At 46.9% G+C, this 26,459-nt stretch overlaps 1 protein-coding gene across 8 annotated transcripts in view; it reads right to left on the reverse strand.

Annotated features, from left to right (window-relative positions):
- dop1a (DOP1 leucine zipper like protein A) overlaps nucleotides 1-26,459 on the reverse strand; it is a 283,413-nt gene that overhangs the window by 3,526 nt on the left and 253,428 nt on the right. For all 8 annotated transcript variants that reach the window (XM_038802463.1, XM_038802473.1, XM_038802504.1 and 5 more), the window contains 4 exons: nucleotides 20,713-20,849; nucleotides 16,323-16,378; nucleotides 13,411-13,575; nucleotides 11,265-11,394 (listed from right to left, as the gene is read on the reverse strand). In XM_038802463.1, the coding sequence (XP_038658391.1) occupies nucleotides 11,265-11,394; nucleotides 13,411-13,575; nucleotides 16,323-16,378; nucleotides 20,713-20,849 (488 nt within the window). The remainder of the gene's footprint in view (nucleotides 1-11,264; nucleotides 11,395-13,410; nucleotides 13,576-16,322; nucleotides 16,379-20,712; nucleotides 20,850-26,459) is intronic.

Raw genomic sequence — 26,459 nt, forward strand, 5'->3', positions numbered from 1 at the left:
AGGGTAAATCAACATCTGACATGTGGGAGGCATTCAAATGTCAGTTGAAAGGAATTCAGGACCGGCATGTTCCTGTGCGGAAGAAGGGTAAATACGGCAAATTTCGGGAACCTTGGATAACGAGAGATATTGTAGGCCTCGTCAAAAAGAAAAAGGAGGCATTTGTCAGGGCTAGAAGGCTGGGAACAGACGAAGCCTGTGTGGAATATAAGGAAAGTAGGAAGAAACTTAAGCAAGAAGTCAGGAGGGCTAGAAGAGGTAACGAAATATCATTGGCAAATAGGGTTAAGGAAAATCCCAAGGCTTTTTACATGTACATAAAGAGCAAGAGGGTAGCCAGGGAAACGGTTGGCCCACTGAAGGATAGGTAAGGAACTCTATGTGTGGAGCCAGGGCAGCACGGTAGCATTGTGGATAGCACGATCGCTTCACAGCTCCAGGGTCCCAGGTTCGGCTTGGGTCACTGTGTGGAGTCTGCACATCCTCCCCTTGTGTGCATGGGTTTCCTCCGGGTGCTCTGGTTTCCTCCCACAGTCCAAAGATGTGCAGGTTAGGTGGATTGGCCATGATAAATTGCCCTTAGTGTCCAAAATTTCCCTTAGTGTTGGGTGGGGTTACTGAGTTATGGGGATAGGGTGGAGGTGTTGACCTTGGGTAGGGGGTAGGGTGCTCTTTCCAAGAGCCGGTGCAGACTCGATGGGCTGAATGGCCTCCTTCTGCACTGTAAACTCTATGTAAATGGGTGGTGTACTAAATGAATACTTTGCATCAGTATTCACCAAAGAGAAGGAATTGGTGGATGTTGAGTCTGGAGAAGGGTGTGCAGATAACCTGGGTCACATTGAGATCCAAAAAGACGAGGTGTTGGGCGTCTTGAAAAATATTAAGGTAGATAAGTCCCCAGGGCCGGATGGGATCTACCCCAGAATACTGAAGGAGGCTCGAGAGGAAATTGCTGAGGCCTTGACAGAAATCTTTGGATCCTCACTGTCTTCAGGTGATGTCCCGGAGGACTGGAGAATAGCCAATGTTGTTCCTTTGTTTAAGAAGGGTAGCAAGGATAATCCAGGGAACTACAGGCTGGTGAGCCTTACGTCAGTGGTAGGGAAATTACTGGAGAGAATTCTTCGAGACAGGATCTACTCCCATTTGGAAGCAAATGGACGTATTAGTGAGAGGCAGCATTGTTTTCTGAAGGGGAGGTCGTGTCTCACTAAATTGATAGAGTTTTTCAAAGAGGTCACAAAGATGATTGACGCAGGTAGGACAGGGGATGTTGTCTGTATGGACTTCAGTAAGGCCTTTGACAAGGTCCCTCATGGTAGACTGGTACAAAAGGTGAAGTCACACGACATCAGGGGTGAGCTGGCAAGGTGGATACAGAACTGGCTAGGTCATAGAAGGCAGAGAGTAGCAATGGAAGGGTGCTTTTCTAATTGGAGGGCTGTGAACATAGAACATAGAACAGTACAGCACAGAACAGGCCCTTCGGCCCTCGATGTTGTGCCGAGCCATGATCACCCTACTCAAACCCACGTATCCACCCTATACCCGTAACCCAACAACGCTCCCCCTTAACCTTACTTTTTTAGGACTCTACGGGCAATTTAGCATGGCCAATCCACCTAACCCGCACATCTTTGTGACTAGTGATGTTTCGCAGGGATCAGTGCTGGGACCGTTGCTGTTCGTAGTATATATAAATGATTTGGAGGAAAATGTAACTAGTCTGATTAGTAAGTCTGCAGACAACACAAAGGTTGGTGGAATTGCGGAAAGCGATGAAGACTGTCAGAGGATACAGCAGGATTTTGATCGTTTGGAGACTTGGGCGGAGAGATGGCAGATGGAGTTTAATCCGGACAAATGTGAGGTAATGCATTTTGGAAGGTCTAATGCAGGTAGGGAATATAGAGTGAATGGCAGAACCCTCTAGAGAATTGAAAGTCAGAGAGATCTAGGTGTACAGGTCCACAGGTCACTGAAAGGGGCAACACAGAAGGTAGTCAAGAAGGCATACGGCATGCTTGCCTTCATTGGCCGGGGCACTGAGTATAAGAATTGGCAAGTCATGTTGCAGCTGTATAGAACCTTGGTTAGGCCACATCTGAGTATAGTGTTCAATTCTGGTCGCCACACTAGCAGAAGGATGTGGAGGCTTTAGAGAGGGTACAGAATAGATTTACCAGGATGTTGCCTGGTATGGAGGGCATTAGCTATGAGGAGCGGTTGAATAAACTTGGTTTGTTCTCACTGGAACGATGGAGGTTGAGGGGCGACCTGATAGAGGTCTACAAAATTATGAGGGGCATAGACAGAGTGGATAGTCAGCGGCTTTCCCCAGGGTAGAGGGTCAATTACTAGGGGCAAGGTTTAAAGGAGGTGTATGAGGCAAGTTTTTTTTACACAGAGGGCAGTGGGTGCCTGGAACTCGCTGCCGGAGGGGGTGGTGGAAGCAGGGACGATAGTGACATTTAAGGGGCATCTTGACAAATACATGAATAGGACGGGAATAGAGGGATACGGACCCAGGAATTATAAAAGATTTTAGTTTAGACGGGCAGCATGGTCAGCACGGGCTTGGAGGGCCGAAGGGCCTATTCCTGTGCTGTACTTTACTTTGTTCTTTGTTCAACCATGCCCTCTCACATGTTGTCTGTACTTCCACAGTCCCAGGAAAGGAATTGCACATCCAAAGGTCTTTGGCCTTCTATTTATTTAACACACTACTGCAGAAGTTGATTTACTCAACCACCCTCTCACCTCTACCTTTTGAGGTCCTTACCATTACTCTCTCCCACTTGGTTCTCTCAGTATCCCTGACTCTAGCCTGTATTGCATTCTCCCATTTCCATTGCCCCACCATTAGTAGTTGTGTTTTCAGCTCTCCTAACCCTCATGCTCGTAAATACATCTCCTAATATCTTCTTTGGTTTGGCACCCATTTTCCTGATTTTGCCACTGTGAGCATCTTGCTTTTTCAACTTTTTCAACATTCTTGCAAAACTGCAAGTTATTGTTTGCTGAATATTAATCACAGAAAATACAGTACAGAATAGGCCCTTCAGCCCACTGGATATTGGGACTAGCTTAGTAGTAAAAACTGGGAGGCATGGACAAGTTGGGCCAAAGGGCCTGGTTTCATGCTGTAAACTTCAATGACACAAGAAAAACACGTGATTTACATACCTAATCCTTTTTGCCAGCACTTTGGCAATTAATCAATGCTGTTGGATGAAATGGCTTTTTCTGTGTTGTAAATACTATGTAATCTGCAGCCACATTGTTCACTATCCACATAGCAGTAGATCAGTAACTTCTGTCAATTCTTCACACCTTCTCTGGTTTCTCAGACACCTTTTCCGTATTATGACAATCATGAAATCACATCTCGGAAATGTTATTATTTATTATAATTTATTCTTTTTATTTTATTATGTCCCAGACTGTAGGCTAAAATAATTGATCATTGTATCCAGCAGAGGGCAGCAGAGCAGAGCTACTGATCAGCTGTTCTGGGGGAATTTGCATACGTGCAGTGCGGTCAGCCTAAGTTGAAGGTGAATCTGCGAAGTAGACCCGAGGAGTTTGAGTGAAGGCAATCATCCAGCAGAGGGCAGCAGAGCAGAGCTACTGATCAGCTGTTCTGGGGGAATTTGCATACGTGCAGTGCGGTCAGCCTAAGTTGAAGGTGAATCTGCGAAGTAGACCCGAGGAGTTTGAGTGAAGGCAATCATCCAGCAGAGGGCAGCAGAGCAGAGCTACTGATCAGCTGTTCTGGGGGAATTTGCATACGTGCAGTGCGGTCAGCCTAAGTTGAAGGTGAATCTGCGAAGTAGACCCGAGGAGTTTGAGTGAAGGCAATCATCCAGCAGAGGGCAGCAGAGCAGAGCTACTGATCAGCTGTTCTGGGGGAATTTGCATACGTGCAGTGCGGTCAGCCTAAGTTGAAGGTGAATCTGCGAAGTAGACCCGAGGAGTTTGAGTGAAGGCAATCATCCAGCAGAGGGCAGCAGAGCAGAGCTACTGATCAGCTGTTCTGGGGGAATTTGCATACGTGCAGTGCGGTCAGCCTAAGTTGAAGGTGAATCTGCGAAGTAGACCCGAGGAGTTTGAGTGAAGGCAATCATCCAGCAGAGGGCAGCAGAGCAGAGCTACTGATCAGCTGTTCTGGGGGAATTTGCATACGTGCAGTGCGGTCAGCCTAAGTTGAAGGTGAATCTGCGAAGTAGACCCGAGGAGTTTGAGTGAAGGCAATCATCCAGCAGAGGGCAGCAGAGCAGAGCTACTGATCAGCTGTTCTGGGGGAATTTGCATACGTGCAGTGCGGTCAGCCTAAGTTGAAGGTGAATCTGCGAAGTAGACCCGAGGAGTTTGAGTGAAGGCAATCATCCAGCAGAGGGCAGCAGAGCAGAGCTACTGATCAGCTGTTCTGGGGGAATTTGCATACGTGCAGTGCGGTCAGCCTAAGTTGAAGGTGAATCTGCGAAGTAGACCCGAGGAGTTTGAGTGAAGGCAATCATCCAGCAGAGGGCAGCAGAGCAGAGCTACTGATCAGCTGTTCTGGGGGAATTTGCATACGTGCAGTGCGGTCAGCCTAAGTTGAAGGTGAATCTGCGAAGTAGACCCGAGGAGTTTGAGTGAAGGCAATCATCCAGCAGAGGGCAGCAGAGCAGAGCTACTGATCAGCTGTTCTGGGGGAATTTGCATACGTGCAGTGCGGTCAGCCTAAGTTGAAGGTGAATCTGCGAAGTAGACCCGAGGAGTTTGAGTGAAGGCAATCATCCAGCAGAGGGCAGCAGAGCAGAGCTACTGATCAGCTGTTCTGGGGGAATTTGCATACGTGCAGTGCGGTCAGCCTAAGTTGAAGGTGAATCTGCGAAGTAGACCCGAGGAGTTTGAGTGAAGGCAATCATCCAGCAGAGGGCAGCAGAGCAGAGCTACTGATCAGCTGTTCTGGGGGAATTTGCATACGTGCAGTGCGGTCAGCCTAAGTTGAAGGTGAATCTGCGAAGTAGACCCGAGGAGTTTGAGTGAAGGCAATCATCCAGCAGAGGGCAGCAGAGCAGAGCTACTGATCAGCTGTTCTGGGGGAATTTGCATACGTGCAGTGCGGTCAGCCTAAGTTGAAGGTGAATCTGCGAAGTAGACCCGAGGAGTTTGAGTGAAGGCAATCATCCAGCAGAGGGCAGCAGAGCAGAGCTACTGATCAGCTGTTCTGGGGGAATTTGCATACGTGCAGTGCGGTCAGCCTAAGTTGAAGGTGAATCTGCGAAGTAGACCCGAGGAGTTTGAGTGAAGGCAATCATCCAGCAGAGGGCAGCAGAGCAGAGCTACTGATCAGCTGTTCTGGGGGAATTTGCATACGTGCAGTGCGGTCAGCCTAAGTTGAAGGTGAATCTGCGAAGTAGACCCGAGGAGTTTGAGTGAAGGCAATCATCCAGCAGAGGGCAGCAGAGCAGAGCTACTGATCAGCTGTTCTGGGGGAATTTGCATACGTGCAGTGCGGTCAGCCTAAGTTGAAGGTGAATCTGCGAAGTAGACCCGAGGAGTTTGAGTGAAGGCAATCATCCAGCAGAGGGCAGCAGAGCAGAGCTACTGATCAGCTGTTCTGGGGGAATTTGCATACGTGCAGTGCGGTCAGCCTAAGTTGAAGGTGAATCTGCGAAGTAGACCCGAGGAGTTTGAGTGAAGGCAATCATCCAGCAGAGGGCAGCAGAGCAGAGCTACTGATCAGCTGTTCTGGGGGAATTTGCATACGTGCAGTGCGGTCAGCCTAAGTTGAAGGTGAATCTGCGAAGTAGACCCGAGGAGTTTGAGTGAAGGCAATCATCCAGCAGAGGGCAGCAGAGCAGAGCTACTGATCAGCTGTTCTGGGGGAATTTGCATACGTGCAGTGCGGTCAGCCTAAGTTGAAGGTGAATCTGCGAAGTAGACCCGAGGAGTTTGAGTGAAGGCAATCATCCAGCAGAGGGCAGCAGAGCAGAGCTACTGATCAGCTGTTCTGGGGGAATTTGCATACGTGCAGTGCGGTCAGCCTAAGTTGAAGGTGAATCTGCGAAGTAGACCCGAGGAGTTTGAGTGAAGGCAATCATCCAGCAGAGGGCAGCAGAGCAGAGCTACTGATCAGCTGTTCTGGGGGAATTTGCATACGTGCAGTGCGGTCAGCCTAAGTTGAAGGTGAATCTGCAAAGTAGACCCGAGGAGTTTGAGTGAAGGCAATCATCCAGCAGAGGGCAGCAGAGCAGAGCTACTGATCAGCTGTTCTGGGGGAATTTGCATACGTGCAGTGCGGTCAGCCTAAGTTGAAGGTGAATCTGCGAAGTAGACCCGAGGAGTTTGAGTGAAGGCAATCATCCAGCAGAGGGCAGCAGAGCAGAGCTACTGATCAGCTGTTCTGGGGGAATTTGCATACGTGCAGTGCGGTCAGCCTAAGTTGAAGGTGAATCTGCGAAGTAGACCCGAGGAGTTTGAGTGAAGGCAATCATCCAGCAGAGGGCAGCAGAGCAGAGCTACTGATCAGCTGTTCTGGGGGAATTTGCATACGTGCAGTGCGGTCAGCCTAAGTTGAAGGTGAATCTGCGAAGTAGACCCGAGGAGTTTGAGTGAAGGCAATCATCCAGCAGAGGGCAGCAGAGCAGAGCTACTGATCAGCTGTTCTGGGGGAATTTGCATACGTGCAGTGCGGTCAGCCTAAGTTGAAGGTGAATCTGCGAAGTAGACCCGAGGAGTTTGAGTGAAGGCAATCATCCAGCAGAGGGCAGCAGAGCAGAGCTACTGATCAGCTGTTCTGGGGGAATTTGCATACGTGCAGTGCGGTCAGCCTAAGTTGAAGGTGGTTTGTGGAGAGGCTGTTGGCAAGTGACAGTTAAACCCGAAACACTTCGTGAGTGTTTCCCACCCTACCTCCTCCTCTAACCAACCCCCCCACCCCACGGTGGTTGGGAAGCGGGAGCAGGGGCCTGTCGTGAAGGCGAGTGAGTGCCTTTAAATTTGCTTACCTTTCAGCGGGAGCAGGGTTTGAGGTAATATCAGGTAAGCTCTTCTTTCTTTTTCTTTTTCTTGTTTTTTTTTAAATCTAGAGGTGATGTCAGGGAAGGCAGTACAATGCTCCTCCTGCAGAATGTTTGAGGTGAGGGACGCCGTCAGTGTCCCTGCTGATTTCATCTGTGGGAAGTGCACCCAACTCCAGCTCCTCAAAAACCGTGTTAGGGACCTGGAGCTTGAGCTGGATGAACTTCGGATCATTCGGGAGGCAGAGGGGGTCATAGATAGGAGCTTCAGGGAAGTAGTTACACCAAAGACTGGAGATAGGTGGGTAACTGTAAGAGGGACTGGGAAGAAGCAGTCAGTGCAGGGACCCCCTGCGGTCGTTCCCCTGAGTAACAAGTATACCGTTTTGGATACTTGTGGGGGGGACGACTTACCAGGGGTAAGCCATGGGGTACGGGCCTCTGGCACGGAGTCTGTCCCTGTTGCTCAGAAGGGAAGGGGGGAAAGGAGTAGAACATTAGTAATTGGGGACTCAATAGTCAGGGGCACAGATAGGAGATTTTGTGGGAGCGAGAGAGACTCACGTTTGGTATGTTGCCTCCCAGGTGCAAGGGTACGTGATGTCTCGGATCGTGTTTTCCGGGTCCTTAAGGGGGAGGGGGAGCAGCCCCAAGTCGTAGTCCACATTGGCACTAACGACATAGGTAGGAAAGGGGACAAGGATGTCAGGCAGGCCTTTAGGGAGCTAGGATGGAAGCTCAGAGCGAGAACAAACAGAGTTGTTATCTCTGGGTTGTTGCCCATGCCACGTGATAGTGAGATGAGGAATAGGGAGAGAGAGCAATTAAACACGTGGCTACAGGGATGGTGCAGGCGGGAGGGATTCAGATTTCTGGATAACTGGGGCTCTTTCTGGGGAAGGTGGGACCTCTATAGACAGGATGGTCTACATCTGAACCTGAGGGGCACCAATATCCTGGGGGGGAGATTTGTTAGTGCTCTTTGGGGGGGTTTAAACTAATTCAGCAGGGGCATGGGAACCTGGATTGTAGTTTTGGGGTACGGGAGATTGAGAGTATAGAGGTCAGGAGCACAGATTTGACTTCGCAGGAGGGTGCCAGTGTTCAGGTAGGTGGTTTGAAGTGTGTCTACTTCAATGCCAGGAGTATACGAAATAAGGTTGGGGAACTGGCAGCATGGGTTGGTACCTGGGACTTCGATGTTGTGGCCATTTCAGAGACATGGATAGAGCAGGGACAGGAATGGTTGTTGCAGGTTCCGGGGTTTAGGTGTTTTAGTAAGCTCAGAGAAGGGGGCAAAAGAGGGGGAGGTGTGGCGCTGCTAGTCAAGGACAGTATTAAGGTGGCGGAAAGGATGCTAGATGGGGACGCTTCTTCCGAGGTAGTATGGGCTGAGGTTAGAAACAGGAAAGGAGAGGTCACCCTGTTGGGAGTTTTCTATAGGCCACCTAATAGTTCTAGGGATGTAGAGGAAAGGATGGCGAAGATGATTCTGGAAAAGAGCGAAAGTAACAGGGTAGTTGTTATGGGAGACTTTTACTTTCCAAATATTGACTGGAAAAGATATAGTTCGAGTACATTAGATGGGTCATTCTTTGTACAATGTGTGCAGGAGGGTTTCCTGACACAATATGTTGACAGGCCAACAAGAGGCGAGGCCACATTGGATTTGGTTTTGGGTAATGAACCAGGCCAGGTGTTAGATCTGGAGGTAGGTGAGCACTTTGGAAACAGTGACCACAATTCGGTGACCTTTACGTTAGTGATGGAAAGGGATAAGTATACCCCGCAGGGCAAGAGTTATAGCTGGGGGAAGGGCAATTATGATGCCATTAGACATGACTTAGGATGTGTTGGTTGGAGAAGTAGGCTGCAAGGGTTGGGCACACTGGATATGTGGAGCTTGTTCAAGGAACAGCTATTGCATGTTCTTGATAAGTACGTACCAGTCAGGCAGGGAGGAAGGGGTCGAGCGAGGGAACCGTGGTTTACCAAAGAAGTGGAATCTCTTGTTAAGAGGAAGAAGGAGGCCTATGTGAAGATGAGGCATGAAGTTTCAGTTGGGGCGCTTGATAGTTACAAGGAAGCGAGGAAGGATCTAAAGAGAGAGCTGAGACGAGCAAGGAGGGGACATGAGAAGTCTTTGGCAGGTAGGATCAAGGAAAACCCAAAAGCTTTCTATAGGTATGTCAGGAATAAAAGAATGACTAGGGTAAGAGTAGGGCCAGTCAAGGACAGTGGTGGGAAGTTGTGTGTGGAGGCTGAGGAGATAAGCGAGATACTAAATGAATACTTTTCGTCAGTATTCACTCAAGAAAAAGATAATATTGTGGAGGAGAATGCTGAGACCCAGGCTATTAGAATAGATGGCATTGAGGTGCGTAGGGAAGAAGTGTTGGCAATTCTGGACAAGGTGAAAATAGATAAGTCCCCGGGGCCGGATGGGATTTATCCTAGGATTCTCTGGGAAGCCAGGGAAGAGATTGCTGAGCCTTTGGCTTTGATTTTTAGGTCATCATTGGCTACAGGAATAGTGCCAGAGGACTGGAGGATAGCAAATGTGGTCCCTTTGTTCAAGAAGGGGAGTAGAGATAACCCCGGTAACTATAGGCCGGTGAGCCTAACATCTGTGGTGGGTAAAGTCTTGGAGAGGATTATAAAAGATACGATTTATAATCATCTAGATAGGAATAATATGATTAGGGACAGTCAGCATGGTTTTGTGAAGGGTAGGTCATGCCTCACAAACCTTATCGAGTTCTTTGAGAAGGTGACTGAACAGGTAGACGAGGGTAGAGCAGTTGATGTGGTGTATATGGATTTCAGTAAAGCGTTTGATAAGGTTCCCCACGGTCGGCTATTGCAGAAAATACGAAGGCTGGGGATTGAGGGTGATTTAGAGATGTGGATCAGAAATTGGCTAGTTGAAAGAAGACAGAGAGTGGTAGTTGATGGGAAATGTTCAGAATGGAGTTCAGTTACGAGTGGCGTACCACAAGGATCTGTTCTGGGGCCGTTGCTGTTTGTCATTTTTATAAATGACCTAGAGGAGGGCGCAGAAGGATGGGTGAGTAAATTTGCAGACGACACTAAAGTCGGTGGAGTTGTAGACAGTGCGGAAGGATGTTGCAGGTTACAGAGGGACATAGATAAGCTGCAGAGCTGGGCTGAGAGGTGGCAAATGGAGTTTAATGTGGAGAAGTGTGAGGTGATTCACTTTGGAAAGAATAACAGAAATGTGGAATATTTGGCTAATGGTAAAATTCTTGGCAGTGTGGATGAGCAGAGGGATCTCGGTGTCCATGTACATAGATCCCTGAAAGTTGCCACCCAGGTTGATAGGGTTGTGAAGAAGGCCTATGGTGTGTTGGCCTTTATTGGTAGAGGGATTGAGTTCCGGAGCCATGAGGTCATGTTGCAGTTGTACAAAACTCTAGTACGGCCGCATTTGGAGTATTGCGTACAGTTCTGGTCGCCTCATTATAGGAAGGACGTGGAAGCTTTGGAACGGGTGCAGAGGAGATTTACCAGGATGTTGCCTGGTATGGAGGGAAAATCTTATGAGGAAAGGCTGATGGACTTGAGGTTGTTTTCGTTAGAGAGAAGAAGGTTAAGAGGTGACTTAATAGAGGCATACAAAATGATCAGAGGGTTAGATAGGGTGGACAGCGAGAGCCTTCTCTCTGTCTCTGGAGGTGGCTAGCACGAAGGGACATAGCCTTAAATTGAGGGGTAATAGATATAGGACAGAGGTCAGAGGTGGGTTTTTTACGCAAAGAGTGGTGAGGCCGTGGAATGCCCTACCTGCAACAGTAGTGAACTCGCCAACATTGAGGGCATTAAAAAATTTATTGGATAAGCATATGGATGATAAGGGCATAGTGTAGGTTAGATGGCCTTTAGATTTTTTTTCCATGTCGGTGCAACATCGAGGGCCGAAGGGCCTGTACTGCGCTGTATCGTTCTATGTTCTATGTATCTGTGTGAACTAGAAGAGTGCCTGAAATTGGGTTTGAGTTTCCAGATAGCTCAATGAATCTGTTAGCTCACCCAACATATATTAGGTCTTCAATTTGGATGGTACTCAGCAGTGACTAGCTTCCTGACGGTCACAATCAAGTGTCATGTATGAATACTGACCACTTATCTGAGATACTGGGGGTAGTTTCGAAACATACCCAGGCAAGAAGTCAATGCCTTGAGGAAAGTTGGAATAAGGATACAATTGGAGAGATAGAGGAAAGAAAATACCTTTGCACGTTTCCTCAGCAGTTTGGCCAATCGAACTACATAAGGCTTAAATTCTCTTTGATGGGTTCCCTGTCTGCGAACCTCCAATCCTGAATCATCAGAAACTTCTGGAATGAAAGCCCAACGATACCTAAACATATAGAATGATTTAAAGTTTGTTGTATTAATGCAACTACATTACTTTAAACATGTTTCGAAAGCATTTGCAAAGTCAAAGCATGAAAATTATTTAGCAGAAGTATTGACAGAAATATAATTTTGCTTGAGTAGATTCATTTGTGATTTGGTGCATTCTAAATAGCTGTTCCAAATGTAATAAAGTCTTAGAAATCAACTAGAATTTATATCTACCCACAATATATAGCTGCATTTTTCATATCAGATTATGCAATGCATTTGCTCTCTGCAGGTTAACCAGTGTCAAATGCACATACATACGGCGGGGCTAACATAATAATACTGACAGTGCCCATCCACAGTTTAATTTGGTGAATGAAGTTACCAAAGTGGTCTATATGTAGATGGCATAATGATGCTTGAAATTGCATTCAATCTATTTCTCATGTTGGGTATGTCCTTTTCCTAGAGTTTGCATTGAGAAATAATAAAAAAAACCCAAATATATCAAGTAAATTCCTGTGCTAAAAAATCTATGAAAAATAGCACAATGAGCCAAAGATGATTCCTATATGTTGCAATAATATAACTTTGAGCACACATTAGTAGTGAAACAAATTATACTCTTTTTCAATTTAAAGTACCCAATTCTTTTTTCCAATTAAGGGGCAATTTAGTATGGCCAATCCACCTACTCTGCACATCTTTGGGATGTGGAGGTGAGCCCCCGTGCAGACAGGAGGAGAATGTACAAACTCCACATGGACAGTGACGCAGAGCCGGATCGAACCTGGATCCTCTTAGTACTAACAACTGCACCATCATGCCACCTCGAAACAAATTAAGGTTTTGCACTAGAACACAAGAAATAGGAGCAAATGTAGGTCTTTTGCCCCCTCAAGTTTTCTCTGCCATTCAACAAGTGGCTAATTTGCCATTTCAGCTACACATTCCCACATTATCCCTATTATCTCTCAGTATCCAAAAACTTATTGATCACTGATTTCAATATAACCAATGACTAAGCATCCACAGCATTTTGGGATTGAAAATTCCAAAGATTCACAACCCCTAAAGTGAAAAAAATTCTCATCTGAGTGCTAAATGGCTCTTATTCTGAGTATGTGACCCTTTGCCTCGGCAGGGAACGATCTTCCCAGTATTTAAGCAAGATACTGCAGATGCTGGAGATTTGAAATAAAAACCAAGTGCTGGAAAAACCCAGGTCTGGCAGTATCTGTGGAGAGAGTAACAGAGCTAACGTTTCATGCCCAATATGGCATTTCTTTAGATTGAACATCTCCAGCCCTGTTTCGCACCCTCGATTCTGAACAGAATCTGTTTCCAGCTGCTCCATTGCTGGTTCCGATTGAACTGAAGTTCCCACGCTCCACCTATGGTGGAGGGCAGTCGTAATCCCAGGTTTCAAGAAGCTTCCTACACCAACCAGTTGCTGCCAATAAATTACCTATGATATGGAGATGCCGGCGTTGGACTGGGGTGAGCACAGTCAGAAGTCTTACATCACCAGGTTAAAGTCCAACAGGTTTGTTTCGAATCACTAGCTTTCGGAGCACTGCTCCTTCCTCAGGTGAATTGAAGGTGAGGTAATTTTTAAATATATCATGTATCTTTTTTATATTTATTGATTTATTTTGTTTTTCAAGCTAGGAATGCACAGTACTACATATGTACGGTACGGTTTTTCAACTTGTATATCGTTTTTTTTCCTGGGTGACAAATGTCTACAGGGACATAACTCTGGCTTTAACATCGATTCCGAATGGAACCCATCATTTACTTCAACTTCTTTCACTTAAAATCGTGATTTTCAAGAATGTAAGTGAAAATTCCTTGTACATGGGATACCAACATCGATTAAAAAATGATGTCTTGCATTCAAATCTTTTAAATGTTTTTCACTTCTCTATTAACCCTGGAAAATATTACTGGGAAACAGCCACAATAACATTAGCAACTTCTGACTAGATTCTGTGCTTGATGGGAAATAATATCTCCCTTCACTTACATCTGAAATTGGGGAAGGTTTTCAGAGGGCAAGGTCAAAGCCAAATCCAGGAATTTGCATGCAGATAGGTACAGGCCAAGCCACCGCTGGTTGTTGTAGGATGTGGAGAACCCATTACCTCCCAGAAAGGTCGTTTCCAAGCCAGAGACTGATGGTCCAGCAGTTCTGAAATGGATAAGTGAGTTAACAATGGTAAATGTTTACTCCGTATTTTGATACATTATCTGTAAGTAAAAGTTTACAAAGGCCTTTTGAGAATGTGCTGGCCTAGACATTCAGTGGTGCATTTTCAGGGGCTTTTCAAAAAAAAATGAGCACGTCAGTACTGGAGAATGGAACGTTACTCTTCTCAACAACTAGTGTGAGCAGCAAGCAGTCCCAGATCAGTACTAGTGAAACATCCATCTGCTGTGCTCAATGTCAGCATTCACTCCAACCTTAAAGCCCATCTACTACTGTATATATATCTTGAATTTATTTCATTAGCCAGCCTTGCAGTATACTAAGATCGTCGATTTACTCCCAACTGGTGTCACATTCAATCATTTTGGTCTGTATTGAACTGAGATGAAAAGAGTATTATTCGAGTATGTGAACTTCAGAAACCATAAAGGCTGCACCAATCCAGGATGGCAACTAAACTGGAAAATTCTGGAGGGGTGGTCCTTTTTCTGAAACTTTCCTTTAATCAAATCCTTCTTTGTCACTTAAAGAATAACAATACTTCTTTAAATCACCTCTATCATGCTATTGAACAACATGATACACATTCATTTTTTAAACATCGGTTGTTCTAGAATAATAAAAGGATAAATAGTTTCTCCATTAAGTTGTGTTTGCTTTTTTTTATTTCAGGAACTTATGTTTTTGGAATTTGAGGAAAATATTATTGCTGACTGTGAGACCCATAAATGCAAACAGAATCTAAAATTGGAGGTAGGAGACAAATTGCAAGCATGGCACACTGTGGGAGTGAATCTGCAGTCTGTGCAACTAAAGTTTGATTATCTAAAAAATTCTTGCTAATACTGTGGCACTTCAGTCAAATTGAATAGGGGTTGAGATTTGACCGAGAGAAATTTGGAATTTGAGGTTCTGTTGGAACAACTTGGGGTCGGTATTGGGAGCCTTGATTATCCTGACAGATATTAATGACCTAGATCTTGGTGTGCAGGGGACAATTTCAAAGTTTGCGGTTGAGCCAAAACTTGGAAGTAATGTAAACTGTGAGAAAGACAGTGAAGAACTTCAAAACAACATAGTCAAGTAGGTGGAGTGGGCAGATAGGTGACAGATAAAGTTCAATGTGGAGAAGTGTGAGGTGATGTATTTTGGTAGGAAGAACATGGAAAGACAATATAAAATAAGGGGTAAAATTCTTAAACGGGTGCAGGAGCAGCAGGACCTGGGTGTATATGTGCACAGATCATTGAAGGTGGTAAGACAGGTGGACAGAGCAGTTAATAAAGCGTACAGTATTCCAGGCTTTATTAATAGGGGCACAGAGTACTAGAGCAAGGAGGTTATGCTGTACTTATACAAGACATTAGTTTGACCTCAGCTGGAGCATTGTGTACAGTTCTGGTGTCACACTATAGGAAGGATGTGAATACATTGGAGAGAGTGCGGAAGAGGGCCTCACGGTAGCATGGTGGTTAGCATCAATGCTTCACAGCTCCAGGGTCCCAGGTTCGATTCCCGGCTGGGTCACTGTCTGTGTGGAGTCTGCACGTCCTCCCCGTGTGTGCGTGGGTTTCCTCCGGGTGCTCCGGTTTCCTCCCACAGTCCAAAGATGTGCGGGTTAGGTGGATTGACCATGCTAAATTGCCCGTAGTGTAAGGTTAATGAGGGGATTGTTGGGTTACGGGTATACGGGTTACGTGGGTTTAAGTGGGGTGATCATTGTTCGGCACAACATCGAGGGCCGAAGGGCCTGTTCTGTGCTGTACTGTTCTATGTTCTATGTTTACAAGAATGGTTCCAGGAATGAGAAACTTTGGTTATGAGGTTAGATTAGAGAGGTTGGGATTGTTCTCCTTGGAGAAAAGAAGGCTCAGAGTGGTGGTACGGGTGCTTCGTTTTTTTCCCCCACAGTCCAAAGATGTGCAGGTTAGGTGGACTGGCCATGCTAAATTTCCCCTCAGTGTCCTAGGATAATGAGAGTTGCAGAGTTGCAGGGTTACAGGGATAGGGAGAGGGAGTGGGCCTGGGTGGAGTATTCTTTCAGAGAGTCAGTGCATACTTGATGGGCTGAATGGGCTCCTTCAGCACTGTAGAGATTTTATGATTCTATGACACACCACAAATGGTTGAGGTCTGGAATACACTGTCGGTGTGGTGCAGCCAGGTCCAATTGAGGCTTTTAAGAGGACATTAGATGATGACTTGAATGGAAACAATGTGCAGTGGTACTGGGAAAAGAAAAGAGAATGGCATTGATGCTTGTTTGGAGAGCTGGTGCAGACACAATGGACCAAATGGCCTCCTTTTGCACTGTAATGATTTTTTGATTCTGTGAACTTGGATTTTCAAAGCAAGTAATTCAGCAGTAAGTGCCAATAAAGTTCAAACCTCAACCAGAGCTGCCACAGGAAGTGGGAAAGTTTCAGGCTTGGAGGTGCTGAAATGGTATCTTGAAAGACACAGCGGTTGAAAGTTCATTTAGTGCACTTCCAAAAGGGTCATTGCATTAAAAGTTGAAGTTGGCATTTCTTTCTTTAAGCCATTCTTGCAGCAAATGCTTCAGTGTCGCATTTTGAATCTGAACTTGACAAGGATAACCCAACCATGCAGTCTATATTTTCACTCTGCGCCTATAAGAGAACAAACAGCCCATTCCCCCAACAAGAGACCAGGAAATAAATGTGGGAAACTGCAGTTACATCACAATGATGGTCTGAGGAACCCTTTACCTTGAAATATCTTCATCTGCTGTCAGTTCCTGCTCAATCAGCAAAAATACTTGCACCTTTAAGGAATGAGAAGATGATGGTCAATGTAATTGCTTAAAATTGATTAAATAAAACATATTATTATTTTCCCAAGTCTTGTGCCTCAGTAGGTAGCGCCCTGCCTGTGAGCCAGGTGTTCATGACACAATCATGATAATCAACGTGCTAATCCTCCCACCAGTGACAGGCATGGGAGAGACTTGGGTGTGCTAGTGCATGAGTCACAGAAGGTTGGTTTACAAGTGCAACAGGTGATTAAGAAGGCAAATGGAATGTTGTCCTTCATTGCTAGAGGGATGGAGTTTAAGACTAGGGAGGTTATGTTGCAATTGTATAAGGTGTTAGTGCGGCCACACCTGGAGTATTGTGTTCAGTTTTGGTCTCCTTACTTGAGAAAGGACGTACTGGCGCTGGAGGGTGTGCAGAGGAGATTCACTAGGTTAATCCCAGAGCTGAAGGGGTTGGATTATGAGGAGAGGTTGAGTAGACTGGGACTGTACTCGTTGGAATTTAGAAGGATGAGGGGGGATCTTATAGAAACATTTAAAATTATGAAGGGAATAGATAGGATAGATGCGGGCAGGTTGTTTCCACTGGCGGGTGACAGCAGAACTAGGGGACATAGCCTCAAAATAAGGGGAAGTAGATTTAGGACTGAGTTTAGGAGGAACTTCTTCACCCAAAGGGTTGTGAATCTATGGAATTCCTTGCCCAGTGAAGCAGTTGAGGCTCCTTCATTACATGTTTTTAAGGTAAAGATAGATAGTTTTTTGAAGAATAAAGGGATTAAGGGTTATGGTGTTCGGGCCGGAAAGTGGAGCTGAGTCCACAAAAGATCAGCCATGATCTAATTGAATGGCGGAGCAGGCTCGAGGGGCCAGATGGCCTAGTTCTTATGTTCTTATTCCCGATTAGCCACTGAAACAACACACCTTGCTAGCAAGTCACAGCAGAAATATCTCATAAAAAAGACACTAGGTGGGTTATCATGTAACACTGAATGAGCAGAGCAGAAGGTGCAGCTCCCCTCTACAAAGCACAACAGATTTTTTTCTTCAATGGAAGAAGTTAGCACTGTTGCTTCACCGCACTAAGTTCCCAGGTTCGATTCTCAGCTTAGGTCACTGTCTGTGTGGAATCGGCGCATTCTCCCCATGTCTGCATGGGTTTCCTCCGGGTGCTCCGGTTTCCTCCCACAAGTCCCGAAAGATGTGCTTGTTAGGTGAACTGGACATTCTGAATTCTCCCTGTGTACCCGAACAGGCACTGTAGTGTGGCGACTAGGGGTTTTTCACAGTAACTTCATTGCAGTGTTAATGTCAGCCTACTTGTGACACTAATAAAAGATAATTATTATTAAAAGGTTTAAGGATCAAGTTGAAAATAAAAACTACAGTGCAGTCAGAGCAGAGGCATTCACAGCTAAGTCCTCACTTATCAAATATGATAATATTTGTGAGGAAGAGTTTTTTATTCTTTCAGTGGATTGCTGACAAGGCCAACATTTGATCTTCAGCCTAATTGCCTTTGAACTGAGTGGATTGCTATTTCAGAGCCAAAAACATTGCTCACCAGGCCAAGTAAGGATGACAGATTTCCTTCCCTAAAGGCCATTTGTGAACCAGACAATTTTTTATGAGAGTGATAGTTTTATGGTGACACGCTTGCAATTCCAGATTTTATTAACTAAATTAATTTAAATTCCACCAGCTACCATAATGGGATTTGAACCCATATCCCGAGAGCATTAGCCTAGACCTCTGGATTATTAATCCAGTGATATTACCATTATATCTCCCGTCTCTTATGGAGACGCTATAAATATAAATACAAATTCTTAAATGTATTGTCTCCATTTCAACAAGGTAAGCTTCTAATGGATATGGATGAGTAATGTATGAAACATTGGTTTAAACTCACAAGATTTTTTTCAGCCAGTTCTTATGTAACTCAAGGTAGATGGGAGAAAATGGTCAAAGAATTAAGTAATTTGTGGGAGTGATCATTCATAGATTGTGGGATTTGAGTGTCAAACACTTTCAATAATTTTCTCCTGCTTCTATGATTTACTCCCAACTCTAGAATAAGGCTGAATAATGGGCACAATTTAATACCATTGCACCCGTGCTGTTTAGATCGCGGAAGAGGCCAAAACCCGGGTCCGGGCAGGCACCGGCCAGTTTGCAAACTATCGGCCTGCTCTCGTTGGCGGGTTACGGATCATAGACGTACTGACACGTCAATTATCACCAATTAAGGGCAATCTCATTAAAGAGATGGACGCCCTATCTAACGACCTCTCGTTATTAACTGGCACCCAGGCAAGAGGTCATGCGGGTGCCGTTGCGTAACGGCACCTGGGGGATCTCCCAGGCCATTAGAAACCCCTGGGTGGTCAGAGGCAGGGCAGCATGCCACCCTGGCTCTCCTTCTGGCATCCCGGCAGTTCTGCCAGGATGGCAGGGCTCCACCATGGTGCCAGTGCCTTGGTTTCCTGGTGGCAGGATGGCACTGCCATGGGCCTGGGCCTAAGGGGGGATCATGCCTATTAAGGGGGGGGGGAGAGAAGAGAAGAGAGAGATGAGGCGGGTATGAAACGGCCTCCAAAACATTGGAGGGGGGGTGAAGGGTGGGGCTCCTGAAAGGGGCGTGGGGAGGCCTGAAAAGGGAGGGCTCTCAGCGGCCCCATAGTGAGGTGTCCTCACTTGGAGGGTATGGGTTGATGCCCATGCGTGTGGGGGGGGGGGGGGGGGGGTGACATTGCCCATGGGTGGGGTATGAGGGGGACCCTCAAGCTCACTTAGAGATTGGGGTACCCTTTCAAAATGGTAGACCGATCTCTGAGGAGCCAGTCTGGCCAGCGGGTTCAGCTCCCCATTGCTGAAAAAAATTCAAAGCATGGTCTAGGCCGGGGAGAAACTCCCCAAGACCCAAACAAATAACTAAGTATGGTTAAATAGCGGAGTGGATCTCTCCGACAAAGCAGACGCGAAACACCCAGCCAGACCCGCCCGAAATGACACTTAGAAACTTTTCCGTTAAATCGCGTCTAGTATCTGGGTTAATCCTGGGGTCCATCACTGAACTGGATGAGCCATACTGTGGCTACAATAAGCAGGTCAGAAGCTGGGAATTCTGCAGCAAATAACTAACCTCCTGATTCCCCAAAGCCTGTGCAGCATATCTACAAACTGCAAGGCAGGAATGCAATGGAATACTCTCCACTTGCCTTGATAAGTGCGACTCCAGTAACATTCAAGAAGCTCAAAATAATCCAGGGCAAAGCACCCACTTGATTGGTGCCCCACTCATAGAACATAGACATAGAACATAGAACAGTACAGCACAGAACAGGCCCTTCGGCCCTCAATGTTGTGCCGAGCCATGATCACCCTACTCAAACCCACGTATCCACCCTATACCCGTAACCCAACAACCCCCCACCCCCCCCCACCTTACTTTTTAGGACACTACGGGCAATTTAGCATGGCCAATCCACCTAACCCGCACATCTTTGGACTGTGGGAGGAAACCGGAGCACCCGGAGGAAACCCACGCACACACGGGGAGGACGTGCAGACTCCGCACAGACAGTGACCCAGCCGGGAATCGAACCTGGGACCCTGGAGCTGTGAAGCATTTATGCTAACAACCATGCTACCGTGCTGCCTCAACACCACTCCCTCCACCATAGAGACACAGTGGCAGTAGTGTGTACCATTTACAAGTGCACTGCAGTAACTCACCAAAGGTCTTTCGACAGTACCTTCCAAACCTGCAACCTCTACCACCAAGAGGAACAAGGACAGCAGATTCATGGGAACATCACCACCTCCAGATTCCCCTCCAAGCCAAAAAAAACATCATGACTTGGAACTATATTGCCATTCCTTCACTGTCCTGGAGTCAAAATCTTGTAAAGAAATAGATAATAAATGCTGGCCTAGCCAGCGATGCCCATATTCTGTGAAAGAAGTCTAAAAATTCAAGGAACACAACACTTTTTTTTTTCTTCCATGGATGTTGTGTTGTTGGCACTTTGTTGCCCATCTTTATCTTCTCCCAAGGTGATGACGCTGAGCCATCTTCTTTAACCATTGCAACTATCTGGTGCAGGTACATCCATGGCCAAGTAGAAAGTAAGTTGTAAGATTTTGTTCCAACAATAATGGCGATATAGATCCAAATCAGGATGGTGTGAGGTTTGGAGGGGAATGCATGAGCTGTTAATGAACGAGATGCTGGATTGGATTCCCTTAAAATTACATTTTGACAAGATTAATGTGCAAACTGAGCAATGGTGATTAAATCTGGAACAACTCAAAAAATGGATGACCTTTCGTCAGCTTACCAGTTCTGTAATCATAGTGGGCCATAATGAGGTGAGATGGCGTGGAGACATCCGTAACAGCAGCACCCGGAAGAAGAGGAACACTTGGGCATGAAGCGTGGGGACCTGTGGTAGACGCAGACTTTCTACCAGACGTTCTGAAATGATGAAAATTAAAAGATCAATCAAAAAAACCCCATAAATTTATGGTTTACATTTGCTGTCAAGATGACATACACCAAATATGCATAATCCACATGATAATTTGTTTCGGTAAATGTAGAGGCCAGACTAGGAGGACAGCAGGTTTCCTTCTCGGACTCCCATCAGTGAACCAGATGTTTTTAGAAATAATACTCAATGATAGTTTCATGGTCACCATTATTGAGGAAAGCTTTCAATTCCAGATTAATTAATTAATTGCATTTTATTTCCACCAGCTCGTGTGGTGGGAAGTTAAATCCATGTCCCCAGAGCATTAGCCTGGGAGTCTATATTACTAGTGCAGAGCAATGTTGAACTTTACAAGGTGATCAGAGAAATGCCCATGTGATCCAGTTGCCATGGGGAGAGAAACTCTTATCAGAAACCCATGGAGTTAAGATGGCAGTTTCAAAAGCTTTCACAGTATCTCACAGAAAAAGGACTGCTGTTTTTTGAGACACAAGAATAAAGAAGCTTTAGCTGTGGAAAAGCAAGGAGAATTGTTTGGCGGTAATGGCCAGAATGCTTTTGTGAGTTAAGTTTCTGTTCCTGAGATTGCTTCGCCAAGCTGAAGGAGGACACGTTGGACCCGATCAAAGCTTCGATTGATCAGGTTGTGCAGAATCAAGAAATCCACGGGAGAGCGATCCAGGAGGTGGAGTAAAAGGTGTGCGAGCACGAGGAATACCTAACCGTGCTGGAGACCAAGATAGAGATGATGAATGACCACCAGAAAAGATGCAGGAGAAGCTGGAGGACTTGGAGAACAGGTCCAGGAGGCAGAATCTCAGAATTGTTGGCCTCCCTGAAGGCAGTGAGGGATCGGATGCGAGGGCCTATGTGATGAACATGCTGAAGAAGTTGATGGGGGTTGAGGCGTTCCCTCGGCCCCTGGAAGTGGATGGAGCGCACAGCGCCCTCGCGAAGAAGCCGCCGAGGGCGATGGTGGTACACTTTAACCGATTCCTGGACAAGGAACACGTTCTGCGGTGGACCAAGAAAGTACGGAGCAGCAAGTGGGAGAATTGTGAGCTGCGCATTTATCAGGACCTGGGCGCGGATTTGGCCAAGAGGCGAGCCGGGTTTAATCGGGCAAAATCGGCCCTCTTTAAGAAGGGGGTGAAGTTCGGGATGTTGTACCCAGCGCGTCTGTGGGCCACATATGAGGAACGGGAATTTTACTTTGAAACACCGGACGGTGCATTGACTTTCATCAGGGAAAAAATACTGGATGTGAACTAAAGAAACTGGATCCTTGCGGAGATACTGCAATGGCGATTTGTTGCCAATCACTTTTGTGCTGGTTTGAATAAGTAGTGTTATGTGCAATAAGGGACTGCTTCGATGGCTAAAATTAGCTTAGTCTTCTTGGAGCTCGGTGGAGGAGGGGGTTTCTGTGATTGTTTTTTCTGTGGTTGTTTTCCATTATTTTTTCTGCTGTTTACTGGGGAATGTGATGCTTTGAATATGTATATTCAAGTGGGGGGAGAGGTGAGAGCTATCAGGTCAGCTCGGTCAGCTGACTCACGGAAGCACAGTTGGGGGCGAGCAGGTGATCAGCTTGAGCTTGATATGGGGGGTTTGGTTTCTGGTGCTGTTACCAGGGGGGAGGGAGGGGGGGTGGGGAGCCGCTTTGCTGACAGGGGAGGAACTGTTACGAGGGGAGAAATGGGAGGTCGGAGACGGAGGATGCCCAAGGGAGGGCTCGAGGAGGCCGGGGACGTGAACTGGAGGCTGGCCAAAAAAAGAGGGGGGGGGGGGGGGGGGGGTTATGGGAAGTCCCCAGAGCAGGCTGATTACATGGAACATTAGAGGACTGAATGGGCTGGTCAAGGGGGCTCGCGTGTTCGCGCATTTGAGAAAGCTGAAGGCGGACGTGGCAGTGTTACAAGAGACACACCTAAAGGTTACAGACCAGAATAGATTGAGAAAGGGGTGGGTTGGCCAAGTATTCTACTCAGGGCTGGACTCAAAGACCAGGGGGTAGCGATCTTGATTAATAAACGGGTGGCATTTGAGGCAGGGAGAATCGTGTCAGACACGAGGGGGCAGGTACATAACGGTGAGTGGGAAGCTGGTGGGTGTGCAGGTGGTACTCGTGAACGTATATGCTCCGAATTGGGACGATGTGGAATTTATGAGGCGGGTGTTCGTTAAGATCCCAGACTTAGAGTCACATATACTGATCATGGGAGGAGATTTTAACACAGTCATTAATCTGGAATCGGACTGGTCAAAATCCAGGACAGGGAGGAGGCCGGCCGCAGCAAAGGAATTGAAGGGGTTTATGGAACAGATGGGGGGGGGGGGGGGGGGGGGGGGGGAGTAGACCCATAGAGGTTTGCACAGCCAAGGGCGACGGAGTTTTCTTTTATCTCCCATGTCCACAAGGTGTACTCTTGGATCGACTTTTTTGTTCTGAGCAGGGCTCTAATACCGGGGATGGTGGATCCGGAGTACTCGGCAATCGTAGTGTCAGATCATGCCACACATTGGGTGGATCTATGGGTTAGCTTGGAGAGAGGACAATGCCCGCTATGGAGGCTAGATGTGGGATTATTTTTTTTGAACAAAATAATTTTTATTCAAGTTTTTTTAGTAACAATAACAATAACAAATTTTCTCCCCGCAATTTAAAACAAAAAAGGCGTGTTTCCACGCCAAAACAGAACAAGAAAAGAACTCTTCCCCCCCCCTAAAATAAATAATAACAAATAGCAATACAAGAAAGAAAAAAATAACATAACAAACCCCACCCCCCAGGTTGCTGCCGAGACCGACCACTCTCTACCCCTTCGCCAGGAAATCGAGAAAGGGCTGCCACCGCCGAAAGAACTCCTGTACTGACCCTCTCAGGGCAAACTTCATCCTCTCCAACTTGATGAACCCAGCCATGTCGTTGATCCAGGCCTTCGAACTCGGGGGCCGCGTGTCCCTCCACTGTAACAGAATCCTGCGCCGAGCTACTAGAGACGCAAAGGCCAGAATGCCGGCCTCTCTCGCCTCCTGCACTCCCGGCTCCGAAGCTACCACAAAGATCGCGAGCCCCCAGCCCGGCCTGACCCGAGACCCAACCTCGTCCGACAAAATCCCCACCACCCCCTTCGAAAACCCCTCCACGGTCGGACATCTTCCGACACCCCAAATATCCCCACCTCTAGACTGGGAACCACCTCCACACCCAACACCTCGGACATCACATCTGAGAACCCTTTCAGAACACCCAACTTTGGACATGGCCAGAACATGTGGAAGTGATTCACGGGACACCCCCCCCCCCCTCCACCCTATCCCCATAACCCAGTAACCGCACCCAACACTAAGGGAAATTTTGGATACTAAGGGCAATTTATCATGGCCAATCCACCTAACCTGCACCTCTTTGGACTGTGGGAGGAAACCGGAGCACCCGGAGGAAACCCACGCACACACGGGGAGGATGTGCAGACTCCGCACAGACAGTGACCCAAGCCGGAATCGAACCTGGGACCCTGGAGCTGTGAAGCAATTATGCTATCCACAATGCTACTGTGCTGTACCACTTTAAACTGGATGAGGCTTAGCCTCGCACAGGACGAGGATGCATTCACCCTGCGCAAAGCCTCCGCCCACTTCTCAGCACCCACCTTCCCTCCCAGCTCCTCCTTCCACGTACGCTTAATATCCCACCAGGGCTCCCTCCCACTCCATCAACTCCTTATAGACATCTGAACATCTGACACCTTCCACTCCCCTATTCTGCCCTTTGACAGCACCTTGTCCTGCAACCCCAGGGGCGGCAGCCCAGGGAAGGACGGCACCTCTCTCTTTACAAAGTCCCAAGCCTGCAGGCATCTAAAGCCATTCCCCTGGGCAACTCATACTCTTCCTCCAGCTCCTCCAACTTGACAAATTTGCCCCCTATAAAGAGATTGCAAAAGCGCTCTATCCCAAGCACTGTGAAACACGTGCTCGCTATGGGACTTTATTCCTAATTACTTGAATCACACCCAGAAGCTTTTGCGACCAATCGGTGAGGATGAGATCAGCTAGATTTTTTTTCAGTCGTGTTGGTTCATTCACCACCTGCAGATTTGTCCTTCAGCCCAATGCACTATGCACTTTTGTAGAGAGCCCCCCCCCCACCGCACCAATGTGGGCACCTTGACCAGACCGCACACAGATGTGCAAAAAAAAAAGCCAGCTTGGCATCTTTATAGTGCCATGCTAGCACTTCCAGGGTTCCCAGGTGGCACCAGCAGTGCCAGGGCATCACCCTGCCCAAAGAGCATGCAGCTGGTGGCCTGAGATTCCGTGGGAGACCCCCGAGTACTATGTCATCTGATTCCCTTTTGTGGAGACCAGTACCAATCGGCGCTCGCCCGAGTTCTCCGAGACAAAGGGAATAGACCCCAAATCCTCGTGCACCTCGGGAATCTGCACATTAAAGTGAAACTAGCTATCTGCTTTAATATGCAGATTTTAAGTGATCCCGTCCACATTGGGCGGAATTTATGCCACAATGTCTCACGAGACTGCCTTAGATCTCGCGAGGCGTTGTGAGCCAGGTCGATCCCGGAGCGGGGTCTCCCGGTTTTTATCGGCCACTCTGCGCTGCGGTGAGCTGACTTTCAGGCACATCTTGGCAAATGGACTGCACCGTGTCCATGACTATACTGGTTCAGTCATTGTGGAAGCAAAGTCCCATCTTCATCTAAGTATATTCATGGTATGCTCTTCTACACTCCTCATTGAACTAGAGATAATCCCCAGCCTTGATGGTGATGGTAGACTGAGGGACGTGTCGGGCTACAAGGTTACAGATTGTGGCAAAATTCAGTTCCACTGCTAATGAGGGCCCACAGCATCTCATGGATGCCCAATTTGAACTACTAGATCTGTTCTGAATGTATCCCAATTAGCACATTGGAAGGTAGTGCCTTGGATATTGTAAACTTGGACTTTCTGAGAGCATTGGATACAGTGCCACAGGCAGGCTGGTTAACAAATTAAAAATATTTGGGTTTGATGGGTCCTTGGCAGCATGGTTAGACGTTGGCTAAGAGACAGGAAACAGAGGGTAGGTATAGATGGGCATTTCTCAGACTGGAGAGGAGTTGAAAGTGGTGTTCTACAGGGCTTAGAGTTGGGACCCTTGCTTTTTCTGATTTATATAAATGATTTAGAAGTGGGTGTTGAAGAAAAATCTCTAAATTTGGAGATGATACTAAGCTGGGGAGAATAGTGAATTGTGAGGATGACGCGGAGCAACTTCAGAGGGACATTGACAAGTTGGCCAAAAGGGCAGACACCTGGCAGATGAGCTTCAATGCAGCGAAATGTGAGGTAATGCATTTTGGTAGAAGAAGCATGGGGAGACAATATAGGCCCAATGGTACAACTCTGAGGGGCGTACAGGAGCAGAGGGATCTCAGGGTTCAAGTGCACAATTTTCTAAAGGTGGCCAGGCAAGTTGGAAGAGTTGTGAAGAAGGCTTCTAACATCCTTGGGATTATAAATAAAGGCATTGGGTATAAAAGCAAGGAAGTGATGCTACACCTTTACAAATCATTGGTCAGACCACA

Source organism: Scyliorhinus canicula, chromosome 1, assembly GCF_902713615.1.
Source record: "Scyliorhinus canicula chromosome 1, sScyCan1.1, whole genome shotgun sequence".
Classification (NCBI taxonomy): Eukaryota; Metazoa; Chordata; class Chondrichthyes; order Carcharhiniformes; family Scyliorhinidae; genus Scyliorhinus; species Scyliorhinus canicula.